Below are 18,883 nucleotides of genomic sequence, written 5' to 3'. Positions count from 1 at the left end.
GAACCACGGCAGGTGGTAGATTTGTTAGTGGGGGAGCATTTTGGAGGTAGTGACCACAATTCTGTGACTTTCACTTTAGTTATGGAGAGGGATAGGTGCGTGCAACAGGGCAAGGTTTATAATTGGGGGAAGGGTAAATACAATGCTGTCAGACAAGAATTGAAGTGCATAAGTTGGGAACATAGGCTGTCAGGGAAGGACACAAGTGAAATGTGGAACTTGTTCAAGGAACAGGTACTGCGTGTTTTTGATATGTATGTCCCTGTCAGGCAGGGAAGAGATGGTCGAGTGAGGGAACCATGGTTGACAAGAGAGGTTGAATGTCTTCTTAAGAGGAAGAAGGAGACTTATGTAAGGCTGAGGAAACAAGGTTCAGACAGGGCGCTGGAGGGATACAAGATAGCCAGGAGGGAACTGAAGAAAGGGATTAGGAGAGCTAAGAGAGGGCATGAAAAATCTTTGGCGGGTAAGATCAAGGAAAACCTCAAGGCCTTTTGCACATATGTGAGAAATATGAGAATGACTAGAGCGAGGGTAGGTCCGATCAAGGACAGTAGCGGGAGATTGTGTATTGAGTCTGAAGAGATAGGAGAGGTCTTGAACAAGTATTTTTCTTCAGTATTTACAAACGAGAGGGGCCATATTGTTGGAGAGGACAGTGTGAAACAGACTGGTAAGCTCGAGGAGATACTTGTTAGGAAGGAAGATGTGTTGGGCGTTTTGAAAAACTTGAGGATAGACAAGTCCCCCGGGCCTGACGGGATATATCCAAGGATTCTATGGGAAGCAAGAAATGAAATTTCAGAGCCGTTGGCAATGATCTTTTCGTCCTCGCTGTCAACAGGAATGGTACCAGAGGATTGTAGAGTGGCGAATGTCGTGCCCCTGTTCAAAAAAGGGAATAGGGATAACCCTGGGAACTACAGGCCAGTTAGTCTTACTTCGGTGGTGGGCAAAGTAATGGAAAGGATACTGAGGGATAGGATTTCTGAGCATCTGGAAAGGCACTGCTTGATTAGGGATAGTCAGCAAGGATTTGAGAGGGGTAGGTCTTGCCTTACAAGTCGTATTGACTTCTTTGAGGAGGTGACCAAGCATGTGGATGAAGGTAAAGCAGTGGATATAGTGTACATGGATTTTAGTAAGGCATTTGATAAGGTTCCCCATGGTAGGCTTATGCAGAAAGTAAGGAGGCATGGGATAGTGGGAAATTTGGCCAGTTGCATAACAAACTGGCTAACCGATAGAAGACAGAGAATGGTGGTGGATGGCAAATATTCAGCCTGGAGCCCAGTTACCAGTGGCGTACCGCAGGGATCAGTTCTGGGTCCTCTGCTGTTTGTGATTTTCATTAACGACTTGGATGAGGGAGTTGAAGGGTGGGTCAGTAAATTTGCAGATGATACGAAGATTGGTGGAGTTGTGGATAGTGAGGAGGGCTGTTGTCGGCTTCAAAGAGACATAGATAGGATGCAGAGCTGGGCTGAGAAGTGGCAGATGGAGTTTAACCCTGATAAGTGTGAGGTTGTCCATTTTGGAAGGACAAATATGAATGTGGAATACAGGGTTAACGGTAGGGTTCTTGGCAATGTAGAGGAGCAGAGAGATCTTGGGGTCTATGTTCATAGATCTTTGAAAGTTGCCACTCAAGTGGATAGAGATGTGAAGAAGGCCTATGGTGTGCTAGCGTTCATTAGCAGAGGGATTGAATTTAAGAGCCATGAGGTGATGATGCACCTGTACAAAACCTTGGTCAGGCCACATTTGGAGTACTGTGTGCAGTTCTGGTCACCTCATTTTAGGAAGGACGTGGAAGCTTTGGAAAAGGTGCAAAGGAGATTTACCAGGATGTTGCCTGGACTGGAGAGTAGGTCTTACGAGGAAAGGTTGAGGCCTTTTCTCATTAGAACGGAGAAGGATGAGGGGCGACTTGATAGAGGCTTATAAGATGATCAGGGTAGTAGATAGAGTAGATAGTCAGAGACTTTTTCCCCAGGTGGAACAAAACATTACAAGGGGACATAAATTTAAGGTAAATGGTGGAAGATATAGGGGGGAAGTCAGAGGTAGGTTCTTTACCCAGAGAGTAGTGGGGGCATGGAATGCACTGCCTGTGGAAGTAGTTGAGTCGGAAACGTTAGGGACCTTCAAGCGACTATTGGATAGGTACATGAATTAGGGTAGAATAATGGAGTGTAGATTAATTTCTTCTTAAGGGCAGCACGGTAGCATTGTGGATAGCACAATTGCTTCACAGCTCCAGGGTCCCAGGTTCGATTTCGACTCATGTCACTGTCTGTGTGGAGTCTGCACATCCTCCCCGTGTCTGCGTGGGTTTCCTCCGTGTGCTCCCGTTTCCTCCCACAGTCCAATATGTGCAGGTTGGGTGGATTGGCCATGATAAATTGCCCTTAGTGTCAAAAATTCTATGATTAACCTAGGACAAAAGTTTGGCACAACATCGTGGGCCGAAGGGCCTGTTCTGTGCTGTATTTCTCTATCTATCTAATCGATTCCTTTAATGTAGAGTTGGGATGAGGACTCCCTGAGTGGTAACCAGTCTTGCAGAGGGCCTTAAGCCTGCTTCTGGCATGGATAAAGGACTCGTATCTTGTGCCCTTAAAATATGCAAGAGGCCCACTTCCTGTTGAAAATGCTTGCAAAACTTCTCACCTGTCAAATTGAACCCTTTGTAAAATTGGTACTGTGCAGGACAATTTTGAGGAGATCATGTCCCACTTCAATTTGCATACCGTCGCAACCGGTCCACATCAGATGCCATTTCCCTGGCCCTACACTCATCCCGAGAGCATCTCGAAAACAAGGACTCCTACATCAGACCCCTATTTATTGACTACAGCTCCGCCTTCAACACCATAATCCCAGCCACGCTCATATCAAAGCTCCAAAACCTAGGACTTGGCTCTCCACTCTGCAACTGGATCCTTGACTTTCTGACCAACAGACCACAGTCAGTAAGAATGAACACCAACACCTCCTCCACAATAGTCCTCAATACCGGTGCCCCGCAAGGCTGCGTACTTAGCCCCCTACTCTACTCCCTGTATACACATGACTGCGTGGCAAAACTTGGTTCCAACTCCAGCTACAAGTTTGCTGACGATACGACCATAGTGGGCCGGATCTCGAATAACGATGAGTCCGAATACAGGAGGGAGATAGAGAACTAGTGGAGTGGTGTAACGACAACAATCTCTCCCTCAATGCCAGCAAAACTAAAGAGCTGGTCATCGACTTCAGAAAGCAAAGTACTGTACACACCCCTGTCAGCATCAACGGAGCCGAGGTGGAGATGGTGAGCAGTTTCAATTTCCTAGGGGTGCACATCACCAAAAATCTATCCTGGTCCACTCACGTCGACGCTATCACCAAGAAAGCACAACAGCGCCTATACTTCCTCAGGAAACTAAAGAAATTCGGCATGTCCACATTAACCCTTACCAACTTTTACAGATGCACTATAGAAAGCATCCTATCGGCTGCATCACAGCCTGGTATGGCAACTGCTCGGCCCAGGACCGCAAGGAACTTCAGAGAGTCGTGACTACCGCCCAGTCCATCACACGAACCTGCCTCCCATCCATTGATTCCATCTACACCTCCCACTGCCGGGGGAAAGCGGGCAGCATAATCAAGGATCCCTCCCACCCGGCTTACTCACTTTTCCAACTTCTTCCATCGGGCAGGAGATTCAGAAGTCTGAGAACACGCACGAACAGACTCAAAAACAGCTTCTTCCCCACTGTCACCAGACTCCTAAATGACCCTCTTATCGACTGACCTCATTAACATACACTACACCCTGTATGCTTCAACCGATGCCAATGCTTATGTAGTTACATTATATATCTTGTGTTGCCCTATTATGTATTCTCATGTATTTTCTTGAATTTTGTTTAATTCCCTTTTCTTCCATGTACTGAATGATCTGTTGAGCTGCTTGCAGAAAAATACTTTTCACTGTACCTCGGTACACATGACAATAAACAAATCCAATCCAATCCAATCAAATACTCAAGTACTGTATCTTAAATCATTAGTTGAAAGGACCCGATTTGCTTTGTTCATCTATTTTCCCTTTCCCCTCCTGACGTCGCTTACTCCATCCATGTTCCCTGTATTTAAGCCCAGTCCAGTTAGCCATATAATCGTACAACACCAAAGAGCCTATTGCACACATCTTCCCTCTGTCGACTCTTTGAAAGAGCTGTCCAATCAATCCCACTCCTTTCCCCATTGCATTGAAATGTACTTGCCTAGTCGCAGGCTAATTGACTGTGGGGACTCATGACCAAACCTCAGTTCTAATCACGGATGCCTGAGGACAGAGGGCCACTAGATAGCAATCAGGATCAGGTTGATTTTTTCCTTTCCCAGGACAAGGAAGCTAACACTAGTTGTAGCACTTCAACAGGGACCAGTCGTTGCCTTGAGGATAACCCGGATAGCAAATCCTTCCGTCTTCCTGAATTTGTCCAATTTACATTCATAAAAACATAGTTTACAGTACAGAAGGAGAGCATTCAGCCATCGTGACTGTCAACCAAAAGAGTAATCAAGATTAATCCCATTTTCTAGCTCTCAGTCTACAATCTTGTAGGCTATGGTGCTGGAAATTGATATCCTTTGGTATCTTCCTCGTCTATAGATTTCTTCCTAACGTGGCCATATTTGTCTGTCACTTATAATCATGGTCCCTACATTTAAGTTTAAACCATTGATATATATCATGGGACCCAGTACCGAACTTTGCGGAACTGCAGTGGAAACAGCCCTCCAGCCATAGAAATGATCATTGACCACTGCCCTTTGCTTTGATAGTAATACATTCACTATCACAACGTACATTTTAATGAAGCTCAAAATTGAGAACACACAAAAACAGTGTGCGAGGACATTTGAATGCAGGTCTCGATCCTAGACTGTTCTGAAACACGTGGAGATTTGGTTTTAACAACACAGGCTGTGAGAGTGTAAAGTAGCTATTTGCTTTCAGGGAATAATATATGCAGAATATTGATTTTTTTTCTGCTATGATAGAAATGATGTTTCTTGAGAGGAAATAAAAACTATACATAGAAACGCACCAGGAATTTACTGGAAGAACTGGTGTGGGCAGGGCAGGGGATATTGTGCTCTCTAGTTACCAATGAAGTTTGTAGTTAAGTTACCACCTATTGATTCATTAGGCCTCTAAACATTCAGTTGTTCTATTCTTAATACATAGCCTAAAGGCACCTGCGGTGGGGAACCTGGTTTATGAATAGAACACCTGCACCAAGCTGGAGGTTCATAGAGTGCAACATATGTAGAGTGGAGAGTTTACTGAGATGCTGGAGCTCATACGGATACAAATTACCTTCCTGAAGGCCAGTCTTATTTAGTGAGGTGCTGAGTCAGCTTGCTGTGCCTCACTGTGGCAAGTGAAAGTGTCAAATAGCAGAGTGGTTCTTACACTCTGATGGCATATGTTCAAGGCAGTGAGCAAAGAGGTATCTGCAGGAAGAGATCATCCAAGAGAGAGGGGGAAAACGCGCGCACACACACAGGAGGGTTGAGTTTTAAGGTGTAACTGCAGGGCGAAGCTGACCACCTTTCTAACCCAGGAGGCTCCCGACACAGTTGGCTCCCTACTCAGTAAATCAAGTTGAGCCCTGTCCTGCCTTTTTCAGCACTCGGCAGCCAGGCAGGCAGGTGTGCACTTTGAAGTAGGGGGCTCAAAGCTGGGCAGCCGAGAAATGTCAAGAATTCGCAGCTTGCAGAGATCACGGTCTCTGTCCGATGAGTCAGAAGCAGCCGACGGAGTGGAGCTGGAGACAGAAGAGGAAGATCTAGACTGGGATAACTACAGCGTGACGCTGGAGGAAAGGATAGCTGCTGTATGTATTTCCCTTTCGCTTGCGAATTCTCCCTCTTCAGCAACTTGCTTTCTTTCATCCCGTTCGCCTAGCCTGTGTGGAAGAATGAACTCACTGTTCAACCCCGCTGTAGCATTGGCCAATGAGAGAGGAAAGGAAAAGTTGAAGCAGATTGCACTAGGCTGGCTAGTGAGGTACACTATAATTGAACACAGTTGGTTTGTTAATTGTTCTGTCGGTACAAGTTCAGCCTCCCTTGAGTATTCAGAACTTAACTCTTTGGGGTTTTGCATGACAAAATAGTTTCTTCGAAACTCTTAACCTCGTCCATTTAAATGTATGTCATCAAAAGTCCGAAAGGTTCCAATGTGTGATCGAAAAATCGAACATTACAGCCTGCTTTAGACAAAGGGTTGGAGTTGGGATTATCAAGTCAAGGCTGAAACATTTCACTTGACTTTCCGGCAAGATTGATTCCGACACTCATTTGAGAGTTGGTGCAGAAGCTCAAAGTTGTTGATGCTGATGGGGTTTATCGGAAATCGTGATGAGGCGCTGTTTAGCCCTTTAGTTGCCGTGTGAATCATTGGCAATGTATTTCAAAAGAGCTGGGAGGCTGTAAATCATTTTTTAGTGAATGGATAATCTGGCACGCACTGATGTGCTATGGATGTTGCGAGTTAGGTGTTTGAGACTCTCCCAGGATGCAGCCCACACAACAGAGAAGAAAGCCATAGTTTAAATGTGTGGTCTTAATGTTTGGTTTCCCTGAATCCGTTTGTCGATGCTTCTCAGCTCTCTGTGTCAGCTGGTTTCCCAGTGCATTTGCTTGATATTTCATTCCCCCTGTCGATCCCATGCAACACGTTTCTATAGATACTAAAGTTCCTGGTTCGAGTGCACCTCAGAGACTTAATAACTAGTTCCCCGTTGGTCTGTCTGTTCACGGTGTCTAATTTCTATGAATTTTTATGCATTTGAGCACCAATGATTTCCATGCTTCCCTCAGCCCAGTGCATCTCAATGTCTGGTTTCCCTGACAGTCAAATGTATGTCAGTGTGCTTCATGTTTGAGTTTCCCAGGCAATGCTTATGTTTCTATTTTTTATGGAATTCCTTGGACTTGCAGGTTCATTGCTGTTAATCTTTAGTGTGACCCGTAAATGCAGTTTTAAGGAACATTAAATTTGATATTCACAATTAGTGTGAAATTCTGATTTTGTTTCATTATCAGTCTGGGTAGATTGAAACACGTGTTCTCCCAAGTTTTGAGAATAAAATTGTGTTGTGCTTTTGAACTCGATTGTTCTTAATGAAACGATTGCACTTCTGCATCTTAGTCGAGTGCAGTTCACAAAATGAAATTATTTGGCACAGCAAGTTGTGATCATCCGGAACACTCAAAAAAGGGATTGAATATATTACTGAAAAAAGAATGTACAGGGCTATGGGCAACGGGACCGATTGGATAACCCTTTCAACACGATGGAACAAATGGCCTCCTACTGTGCTGTCAGACTTCATGAAGAAGTTGTTTGAAGAGGGTTTTTTTTTTGCCATAAGCAGCTTTCTCTGTTTGCTCTTTCAAGCGGTATTAATGCCAGAAGCCACATTGAACAAGAGGTCTCTGAGATGCACCCCCAGCGAGGGTAACAGTTGGGAACTTGATGGAGGGTAGGGGGGGGGGGGGAAACATCAGTGAGTTCCAACGCCTGACCGCTGTCTAGAACCACATTGGACTGGAATACCCATATGGGTGTGTGGATGTCAAAGGAGATTCAGGATCAAGATTGGATGTGATGCCTTCCATGGTTGAATTATCCTGGAACTCGCTATCCCAGCTCAAGTCAAGAGTGGCCACTTGTACAAAATCACTGGGTGACCTATGGAAATTACCTGCAGAAATCTCTTCAGAAGAAGGAAAGAGGGATAGTTTGTCAGGAATTAACGCAAACAATATTCAGATTCTCCAACGCTGATGTTCCTTAAAACTAAAGGCACCAGGGGGTGACGTATCCCAGAAAAGCAGAAAAACAGTATAAAGAAACTCAAGTCACATCAATAATGGTACGAGTCATTAAGTATGAACCCATGATTCAGCTGCTTCAGTACAAGTTTTTTGAGATCACTCTCACTGCTGCCTTCAGTCCGTCACACAGGTCAATGACTTTACAAGAACATTAAAAAACAAATATAGCAGTAATAAAAATAAGAAGCAACAGTACTCATTGGGGAATCACTATTGTAGAGGGCCTGGTAGCAGGAGTAGCACTTTTAGAAGCCCAATTGTCATTTTTTAAATTCCCCCAATAAATCTCAGTGGGACAAAGAAGGGAAATGGTTACAAAAATAATTTTTTTAAAAGATACATTCATTCACCTTCTATGGTTGAGAGGCAAGAGCAGGCTCTTTTCGATTGGCTATTTGCCAATTTTAGAGAGACAGAAGGCAAATGGTACATAACCACTGTTAACCAGCTACATGTACATTTACACAAAAAGCGATGTGTTTGGATTCGCTGTACAGTTGTGGAAACATCTAGTGTTCTGCAAAGACCGTGTACAGTTATTTTCCACAGTCATCTACACTTGGTGCAGAATGAAACACTCCCCTGCAGATTGAGCTCTACCTTCTGCCGTCCTGTTAAACAAGGTCGGAAAGGCAGATACAGGATGGGAGCTTTCATTTTCCTTCGGAATTGAGCTATTTCGTGTGTTGATGTTGTAACCAGATCCGTTGGTGCAGGATAGAGGCTCGGCTCTCTTACACAGGCAACTCTCCTGTTCTAAAGTGGAACCTGGTCTTCATTTAGTGAGGAATGCTGACAGTGCTCTCTCTCTCTCTCACACACACACACACACACACAGCCCCCGATTCTATGCAACACAGAGACAATGCAGACTGTAAATCATCGGAGTCCTGCCCTGAACCGCTGCCAATCATTTTCACAGGAACAGGAGAACCTCTCTGACATTGAGCGGCGTTGCACGCAGCTGCTGAAGGTGAAACTAGAACTGGAGTCGCAGGTCGCAGAGCTGAAGGAGCGGCTGCTGGAGGAGGAGATCTGCACCACCCAGCTGAGCGCCCAGAAGTGCAAGCTGGAATCGGAATGCTGCGACCTCAGGGCAGACATTGAAGAATTGGAGTCCACGCTCATCAAAGTGGAGACGGAGAAGCAGGTGGGTGGCGTTCAGTAGAAACCTGATCAACGCATAACTAATTGGCCAAGGGGGAAATGCTATGCTTGGATTAAACCTCTTGTTAAACTGCAGGCAAGTGTGGGGCCAGATCGATAGCACAGCGCCCATTCATCATTTAATCAGCAGCCCAGTGAGGGCAGCTAGCGGAACAAGCCCATTGCAGACAGTGATGAGCCTTCTGAAATGTGATGGATTGCGGGATGGGATTTCCCTGTTCATGAAACTAGTTATCTGATTCTAGGACACCCAAAGCCGAGGCTCTGACATTATTCGAATTGAATCAGGGAAGTGTGTGCAGTGGGAGTCGGTACAAAGGTTTATTGAAATCTATGCTGCATTCTCATGCATTTGTGAGAGGGGGGATTTCAATCAATGCCCTATCGAATTCAGAAATCCCAACTTGATCAATATTAGTTGAATATCCGTCCAAGAATGAACTTTGTCCGCAAGGCAATTTGTTTAACATTAATGCCTGATTCTATCGTCAGATCATCTCTCAATTGGCATCTTACATCGTTTGGAAGAGCATTGGTTCAGTAACCGGTTCAAAAACCATTTGACTCTTTCGGCCAGTACTGGGGCAGTTGTCCATCTTTTTTGTGCGTCTGAGCCAAACCTGTTTTTCGTTGTTGTGGTTTGGAATGGAGATAAAGGTAGCAAGCAGGCTGAGTATGGTGGTGATGTGAGGATGTCTGGTGTAAGGGGTTCAGTGAAGGAGGTACACAGTCATTTTTTGAAAATTTTCCAATTAAGGGGCAATTTAGCATGGCCAATCCTTCTCCACCTGCACATCTTTGGGTTGTGGGGGTGAGACCCACGCAGACACGGGGGGGGGGGGGGGGAGAGAATGTGCAAACTCCACACGGACAGTGACCCGGGGCCGGGATCGAACCCGGGTTCTCAGCACCATGAGGCAGCAGTGCTAACCACTGCACCAACGTGCCGCCCTGATGTACCACAGTAATGGCCGTCAGAAAATAAAATCAAAGCAATGCTCCTTTCATGTCTTTATCATTTTTTGGCACAATTTTCTTCTTGCTTCCCATTCATTTTGTTACTTTCCTCGTCCCATTTCTCTCTGTCTTCCCATGTCTTCCCCCAACTTTGACCACATCACCCCTATCCAAAACTAAATCAGAAGTAATGCTGGTCCATTAGGGAGGTGTGCAATGGGTGTGTCTGACCCCACTTCCTCTTCCTGCATTGTACATTCCACTTGGACCTGCCAATTCCTGTGGTTGGGAATGAGAAGCTCACTGCATAGGGAATCGCACAGCCACAGCACCTTCACATCCAGCATGACCATTCCCCTGCACGCGCAGTCAATTCAACCACAGGGAGCACTGTGCTTTTCCATATTGTGTTTCCAGGAGGGAAATCTGAATGGCGGTCAGCAGCAGGAACCCCCTCCTTGATTTATTTATCTTCCTTTCCCTTAGTCTGGGGTGCTGGGACTAGGGTGCAACACCCCTCCTCCTCCTGCCACTGTGACTGACCTTAGCTCACTCAACACAAAGAAAGGATTGAATGTAAAGCGCATGGCTCAAGACCATAATTCACATCTTGGACTCATTTAGGGAATTATAATAGTAATATTCAAGAGAACAGGAGCACAGAACATTGCTGCAATGTTCTGTGTGGGAATATTGCTGAAAGTTTTCAATGTGCTAATTCTATAGCTATACAGTACAAAGGTAATTGAAACTCTTTCACTACAAAGATTGCAGTGATTTGAAGAGAAATACCTATGGCAGCTTCGGCGGGCAACTAAAGTTGGTCAATAGATGTGATCTTCATCTAGGAATGTAACTGCATTTGAACAATTGGTTCTGCTTTATGTATCTTTATAGCAGCAGAGCTGAAAGTCCATGTACTCCTATGTTTTCTGTTTGTAGTGCTTCTTTGCAGGATGCGGCTTTTTGTTATATCACCCAACCTCACATGTACCAACTGAGGAAATTAGCAAAGAAAACTTGGCTTCATGGTAGGAATGAGTCAGTATCATTGGTGCACATCCTTGGAGCCACAAGCTGATGGAGGGACCCCACACTAATGCACCCACTGCAGACATTGTTGTGGATGCTTCTTTGTTGAATACAGTTAAGGTTTGAATTGACAAATTTTAGGTCTTAGGGAATTAAGGGATGGGGGGGGGGGGGGGGGACAGACTGATCGAGTTGAAGTCCAAGATCTGCCACAATCATATAGTGGAGATGCCGGCGTTGGACTGGGATAGGCACAGTAAGAAGTCTTACAACACCAGGTTAAAGTCCAACAGTTTTTTTTTAATCACTAGCTTTCGGACTGCAGCTCCTTCCTCAGGTGAAACAATCATATTGAATAGTGGAGCAGGCTCGACGGGCCATTTGGTCTATTCCTGCTCCAATTTCTTGTGTTCTTTTGTTCCGCAGTCTTTACTTTTTAGTAAGCGAGCACGAAGGTTGCAACAGCTTGAGTGAGTGCAGCTTGAGCCAGACTGTGAACTTGGGAATTTGGTGAGTGCACTGAGGGAGGAGTTGATATTCTGACCATTTATCAAAAGGTCTGAGAGACATTACCAGAAACATGCAACGAGACCTGAGAGCAGAAACTTGGAAACATTAATGAGGTGGGCAGGTAGATGAGTTTTAAGGTTTTTTTGTAACTCTATAAAGGGAGGAATTAATTTAAACTGGCACTGAGGAGATATTAATATTGCATTACATTTTTGGCTAACAAGGTGAACCACTTGATTTAATTACATATAACAGTTGAGTGAAACCTAATTTGTTAAACAAAACACAATAAAAATGGCATTGCGGCGATGTGCAGCAGCATGTGGGTTCTGGTGGATACTGGTGTGATCCAAACCAGCTATGTAGTTGTAGAAGTTGACAGTATAGTTAGCGGGATAGATTCCTGTAGCTAAGAGCATTGGTCCAAAAGGCTGCATTGCCTGTCTGATGCCAAGGTTAAGGGCATGTCCATGGAGCTGAAAAGGAAATTGGAGTAAAAGGGGTTCCATGTTGTGATCCACGTTGGTACCAATTACAAAGATAGGACTGAGAAAGTGGTTTTACTAGGGGATAAGAACAACGAGGAGTCAAATTTAAAACAACCACAAAGGTAATAAATCTCTAGATTGTTAGTGGAATTATCACTGTTCCCAGACTCCCAAACGACCCTCTCATGGACTGACCTGATTAATACTACACTCCTGTATACTCCACCCGATGCCAGTGTCTAGGTAATTACATTGTGTACCTTGTGTTGACCTGTTATGTATTTTCTTTTCTTTTCATGTACTAAATGATCTGTTTGAGGTGCAGAAAAATACTTTTCACTGTACCTCAGACACGTGACAATAAACAAATCCAACCCAACTGTGATAGTTGAAGGGAATTGATCTATTAAGTACCTTGAACTGCCCTTTTGCTGTAACTTAGTTGATTAGTTTATTTGCTCAGTTGTTATTCAAGAAAGACTACTGGGACACTGGGGGGTGGCTAGGGAGGAGCTAGACATATGTAATGTTGCATTCTGTAAATAAGGCTAGTATTAAATAAAAACATTCGCATCTGGTTCCTTACTTCACCATCTGGATTCAGAATGAATTCTCATGGATTACTACCTGAGCCACAAATAAATTGACACAGGATAAATAAGATTAGAGAATTGAATGCGATGGCCCAAAGATTGACATGGGTGAAATGGGTTTCACTGCATGCAGCACTGGCATCCAGACTGGGGAAAGAGGGAGCTGGACTGTGTGGATGGTCTTCAGCTGAATTACGCTGGGACTAGTGGCCTGGCGAATCATATAGCCAGAGCAAGAGAGAGGGCTTTAAAATAAAAATGGGAAGGATTTATCAAACGAGTGATTTGGAACGTTCAAGTGAAAGGACAAGGATTCATAGATTCAGAGAGCATACAGTGCAGAAGGAGGCCATTCAGCCCATCGAGTCTGCACCGGCCCACTTAAGCCCTTACTTCCACCCTATCCCCGTAACCCAATAATCCCTCCTAACCTTTTTTGGTCACTAAAGGCAATTTATCATGGCCAATCCACCTAACCTGCATGTCTTTGGACTGTGGGAGGAAACCGGAGCACCCGGAGGAAACCCACGCAGACACGGAGAGGATACGGGTAATGATAACCGGAGTTTGACAGGAAGAGACAGATCATGCAAACACAAGGACGTAACAGCAATTAAAGCCAGAATAGGCATAAATTGTAAAAAAAAACAAGACTAATTAAGGTCTTTACCTGGATGCTGATAACATTTGTGAAAAGATAAAAGAACAAATAGAAAAAAGTGAGTAATGATAGCCATTACAGAGATGAGATTGCATGGTGATCAAGACTGGAACCTGACGTCTAAGGTATTTGACATTTTAGACGGACATAAGCAAAGAAAAAGGAGGTGCAGTAGCTACATTTGCAATTGTGAGAAATGATCTTAGTTCAGAAGATGTAGAATCAGTTTGGTTGGAGATGTGCATTAGCAAAGGAAATAAGTCACTGGTTCTAGTAGTTTATATACTCCCGAACAATAGCTACATAGCAGAGTATAGTATATATCAAGAAGTAATGGGGGTTTCCATGAAAGGTACGGCAATGATTATGGGTGATTTTAAACTTCACATTGATTGGACAAGTGAAATTGACAAAGGTAGCTGAGAGGGTGAGTTCACAAGAATGTATTCAGCACAGTTTTTGAGCAATATGTTCTAGAACCTACCAGGGATCAGGAGACCTGGTTAATGTGTAATGAAACAAAATTAAACAAATACCTCATAATAAAAGATCCTCTCAGCAAGAGTGATTATAACATGTTGGAATCTCATGATCAGTTTGAGAATGTGAAATGTGAGACCATAACTCATGTCTTAAACTTAAATGAAGGCAATCACAAGGATCTCAAGAAAAAGTTGCCTAAAGTGGAATGGAGAAGTAAGTTTCAAGTAATAAAGCAGAGAGGTGGTGGCATTGCGATATTGTCACTGGACTAGTAAACTAGAAACCCAGAGTAATGCTCTGGGGACCCAGGTTCAGCCACTGCAGATGGTGAAATTTGAATTTTAAAAATATGGAATTAAAAGTATAATGATGACCATGAAGCCATTGTCAATTGTATAAAAATAAAAATCTGGTTCACTCATATCCTTTTGGGAAGGAAATCTGCCATCCTTACCTGGTCTGACCTAAATGAAACTCCAGATCCTCAGCAATGTGGTTGACTCTTAACTGCCCCCTCAAGGGTAATTAGGGATGAGCAAAAAAAATGCTGGTCCAGCCTGCGAAGCCCACCACCCGTGAATGAATTAACAAAAAGAAGCAGTAGCAGACATTTAAGGAGATATTTCACAACTCTCAATGGAGATGTTCCATTGAGGAATGCAGCATTCATGGCTAACTAAGGAAGTTGAGGGTGAGATCAAATCAAACGAAAAGAAGTATAATTCCGCGAAGATTCATGGTCGGCCTGAAAGTCGTGAATGTTTTAGGAATAAGCAACAGATTACTTAAAAGGTGAAGTCATTGGAATAATAGGGAAGAGAAGCAAGAAATATAAGAACACAGAGAGAGCTTCTTCTAGTATATAAAAAGGAAAAGAGTAGCTAAAGTGAGCATTGGTTCCTTTTGAGGGTGAGAATGAGGAACTAATAATGGGAAACAAGGAAATGGCAGAGGCTTTGAACATTTTTCTTGTATCCGTCTTCACAGTAGAAGGTACAAAAAGCATCCTAAATCAAGAGGCAAAAAGGAGGGAGGGACTTAAAACAATCACTGTCACTAGAGACAAGGTAATGGGACTTAATTACTGACAAGTCCCCTGGACCTGATGGTTGGCATCCTTAGGCCTTAAAACAAATGGCTGTAGACATAGTGTAAACATTGGTTATAATCTATGAACATTTCATAGATTCTGAAAAGGTCTGAGTGGATTTGAAAATAGCAAATGTAACACCTTTATCCAAGAAAAGAGGAAGACAGAAAGCAGAAACTATAAACCAATTAGTCCAATGTCTGTCATGAGGAAAATGCTCAAATCCATTATTAAAGAGATGATACCAGGCCATTCAAAAAATTGATTATTGCTGGAAAGAGAAACATGTTCCCAAAGCTTTTTAATCCTTCACTCATCAGGACAAATTCAAGAATGCCAAATTTTAAGCAATCACAACAATTTATACCACAGGAGAAAAGGGTGTGGATTGGTTGGTAAGCCAACTATGATTGGCCGAGTCATTGCCATGGAAAATGTCACAAAGAACGAGAGGCTCCCAGGGTTCTGGGTAATTCAAAAAAAGTGCAAGGCTTCAACATGTTCCTTTTGTTTGCAGAGAATGGGTCCCTGCAAATAAATGTACGTTGCTCCTAGCAAGTGTAAATGAGCCATGTTGTGAGCTCAACTGATTATCTTAAATTGGTTGATAGTGTAGCTATTAGTGCATTCAGGATTGTTTAGAAAGTGCTGCCAATCACGGAGTTGCAAGTAACGGTGGGTATTTTATTTTGGATTGCAAGTGCGGCCGGTTGAGTACAGAGTGTACTCTGCCCATTATGAACAGCCAAATAAATTTATAAAGTCATAATGCAATCAATCAGGGTCTTATATTGTTTTATGAAAGGGATATTGTGCTTTGACAAATTTATTAAGAGTTTTTTAGAGGACCTACAACCATGTTTAATAAAGGGAAACCGGTAGATATAGTGTATTTGGATTTCCAAAAGGCATTTGGTAAGTGTTATATATCTTTGTTGCCACAAAGAGAAAAAAGGAATGGACGCTCTCACATTCTGGATTCTTGTAAAACACAATGAGAGATTTATTAAGAGATGTTGCTCACACAATCAGAGATTGATCTGCCGAAAGCCCACACAAACACTCTGCTAACATCACTGCACATCACCTTATATTTTACCAGCGGGAAAGTATTCCTGGATGCATAACACCCCTCCCCCTTTACTTCATTAGTGCAATGACAGTCATTAACATTTATGCAGCAGGTCCACTTATGCATTATTTCTATATATAAGCAGAACTCAATCAGACAGTCTCTGTGGTGGACATTTATTCCTTTTTGGTAGAATTTGGCATTCTGGAACTTGGTCACTTGAGACCTTGGAATTGTCTTCATTCCTTTCTGAATATGGTACTTCTTGAGTGGGTATTCCAGTATCTGTCAATATAGGCATTGTAAAGTCCTCAGAAACAGAATCTGAATTTGTCACTGTGTCTTGTCTCCATTCCGAAGTATCCCTCTCTAGATTTTCCAAGGGTAGAACCTCTTGAGAGGTTTCTACAGACTCACTCCATGCAGCTGATCAGCATGATGTCACCAAACTCTTTCATCATCTGTCTGTACGGTGTATGATATTGGACCCGGCTTTGCTAGGATCACAGCAGGTATCCATTTCTCGTTGGTGTAGCTCTGAGCTAACACACTCTCTCTGGTTGAATCCTCGCTTTTTAGAGTTTTTCTCCCTTCTAGCAATTTATGCTTGTTGTTGTCATTTGACAATCTCTGAAGTATCAGGTGGAGTTATCAAATCAAACTGTGTTTGTATTTTCCACTTGAACAGCAGCATTGCTGGGGAACATTGATGGTAGCAAGTACAGAGTTCCAGTAAGACATTAGGAATGTATTTACTCTTCTTGCCAATGTCCCCTGGTCCTTCGACACTTTTAGAGAATGCTTTAATGATTGCAGAAAAGGTTTGGCCAATCCATGCGTTGCAGGATGATATGGAGCTGACTTAATATGGTGTAAACCATTTCCCCACAAGTAGTCTGCAAACGTCTTCAAAGTAAACTGAGTATCATTATCACTGGCAGTCTGCTCCAGTGTTCCAAATCTTGTGAATATTTCGTCTAGTTTCTCAATGGTCTGCTCAGTCGTCGTTGACTTCATTATCGCAACTTCTGGCCATTTTGAGTGTGCATCCACGACCACAAAGAACTTGTGACTCTCCATTGGACCTGCATAATCAATGTGTATTCTCTGTCAGGCCATGTTGGCCATTCCCATGGATGTAATGGTTGTAGTGGGTGGAGTGTTCCTTAGTTTTGCACAGGATTGACATTGTCCTACTTTCTCTTCCATTTGAGTATCTAAACCTGACCACCAAAAATAACTGTGTACTAATTCCTTCATCCTCACCACACCAGGATGTTTCTCTTGCAGTTGGTCAACGACCCAATTACACAAGCATGGAGGAATAAAGAATTAAAAAAACGGATTTCCCATTATAGAACTCCATTTGCACTGTCAACTGTTCATGTGATACATGGCTTGAGTCTGGATTTTTCCTGTGAATGTCTGACAGGGTTCCTTTTTCATAGAATCCTTACAGTGAAGAAGGAGGCCATTTGGCACATCGAGTGCACCAATCCACTCCAGCCTTTACCTGCAATCTCGTAATTTACCTTGTAAATCCCTGGATACTAAGGAGCAATTTATTATGGCCAATACACCAATCCTACACATCTTTGGACTGTGGGAGGAAACCGGTGCACCCTGAGCAAACCCACGCAGACATGGGGAGAGTGTAAAACCTCCACACAGACAGTAACTCAAGGGATGAGTTGAACCCGGATCCCTGGCACTGTGCCACCATGCCCCCCAAGTCCATCACCTTCCCCTTCACTGGATTGGCTCTTTCACATCTTTGAACTCGAGATGAAGTCACAGGTACACTAACCACGAGCAAGGAATACAAAATATTGACAAAATGTTCTTCAGGGTCATACTTGACTTGTAATGGCAATCGTGACAAAGCATCAGCGCTTGACTATTGCTCTGACTTGCGATATTGGGTATCGTACCTGTGTGCTGACAATATCAATGACCATCCTTGCAATCTACTGGCAGCCAAAGATGTTGTACCTTTATACAGCCCAAAGATTGTAGTCAAGGGTGATGATCCAACAAAAGGGTAAAATGATGCCCATTAAGGTAATGGTAGATCCTTAATATATTGGAAATGATGCTCAAAGTTTCTTTTTCTAGCTGAGCGTCATTTATTTTTGTGCTAATAAGAGTGTGTGAAGCAAATGTTATCAGTCGTTCCTCTCGAGAAGGCATAATGTGCAAGTCAAGTGCGCTGATCCCAGAGCGTGAGGCATGGTAAGCAATTTGCACCCTCATCTTGGGATTATAACTAACCAACAACTCTGACTTCTGTAAAACTTCTTTCACTTCATTGAATGCATGTTCACATTCTTCTGATCCATGCTATGCCTGTTTGACACATAGAAAAGTGTGTAAAGGCTTCAATCATGCTGCTAAATTCAGCATAAATTTACCATAATAGATAAATCCAAAAAAAAAAAAATTTTCAAATAAATTTAGAGCACCCAATTCATTTTTTCCAATTAAGGGGCAATTTAGTGTGACCAATCCACCTACCCTGCTCATCTTTGGGTTGTGGGGGTGAAACCCACGCAAACACGGGGAGAATGTGCAAACTCCATACAGACAGTGACCCAGAGCCAGAGACGAACCTGGGACGAGAGGCAGCAGTGCTAACCAGGGTTAATGTAAGCCTACTTGTGACAATAAAGATTATTATTTATTATTTGGGTGTGCAGTCTGGCTTGATTATATGTGACCTCAACTCCAGTCAGAGACCCTGGTGAATCTTTGAACATCTTCCTGTACTTCATCAGAAGTTGTTGCAAGTTACTCTTTGAATCCACTGGTTGACTGTTTCCCAATTAAATCTAATCTTAGCCAACCATGCTCTGCCAAATGAAGCAGGTAAGTTTCCATGGACAACGTGAAGAGGTAACTTTGCCATCTGTCCATTTGCTTCTG

At 43.3% G+C, this 18,883-nt stretch overlaps 1 protein-coding gene across 9 annotated transcripts in view; it reads left to right on the top strand.

The window, feature by feature from the left end:
• The window catches only part of LOC119953289 (myosin-16), a 456,622-nt gene that overhangs the window by 165,219 nt on the left and 272,520 nt on the right, over nucleotides 1-18,883 (top strand). For 3 of the 9 annotated variants that reach the window (XM_038777389.1, XM_038777388.1, XM_038777387.1), the window contains exon 3: nucleotides 8,831-9,058. The exons of 2 other annotated variants lie outside the window; for them this stretch is intronic. In XM_038777389.1, coding sequence (XP_038633317.1) covers nucleotides 8,831-9,058 — 228 coding nt within the window. Of the gene's footprint in view, nucleotides 1-5,585; nucleotides 5,901-8,830; nucleotides 9,059-18,883 lie in introns of those variants that run through there. 4 more of the 9 variants (XM_038777395.1, XM_038777394.1, XM_038777390.1 and 1 more) reach the window with 3 other exon arrangements.

This window comes from Scyliorhinus canicula, chromosome 18 (genome assembly GCF_902713615.1).
Source record: "Scyliorhinus canicula chromosome 18, sScyCan1.1, whole genome shotgun sequence".
NCBI lineage: Eukaryota > Metazoa > Chordata > Chondrichthyes > Carcharhiniformes > Scyliorhinidae > Scyliorhinus > Scyliorhinus canicula.
Note: the sequence above shows the minus strand (reverse complement) of the source record. Positions and strands in the feature narration are given on the sequence as shown.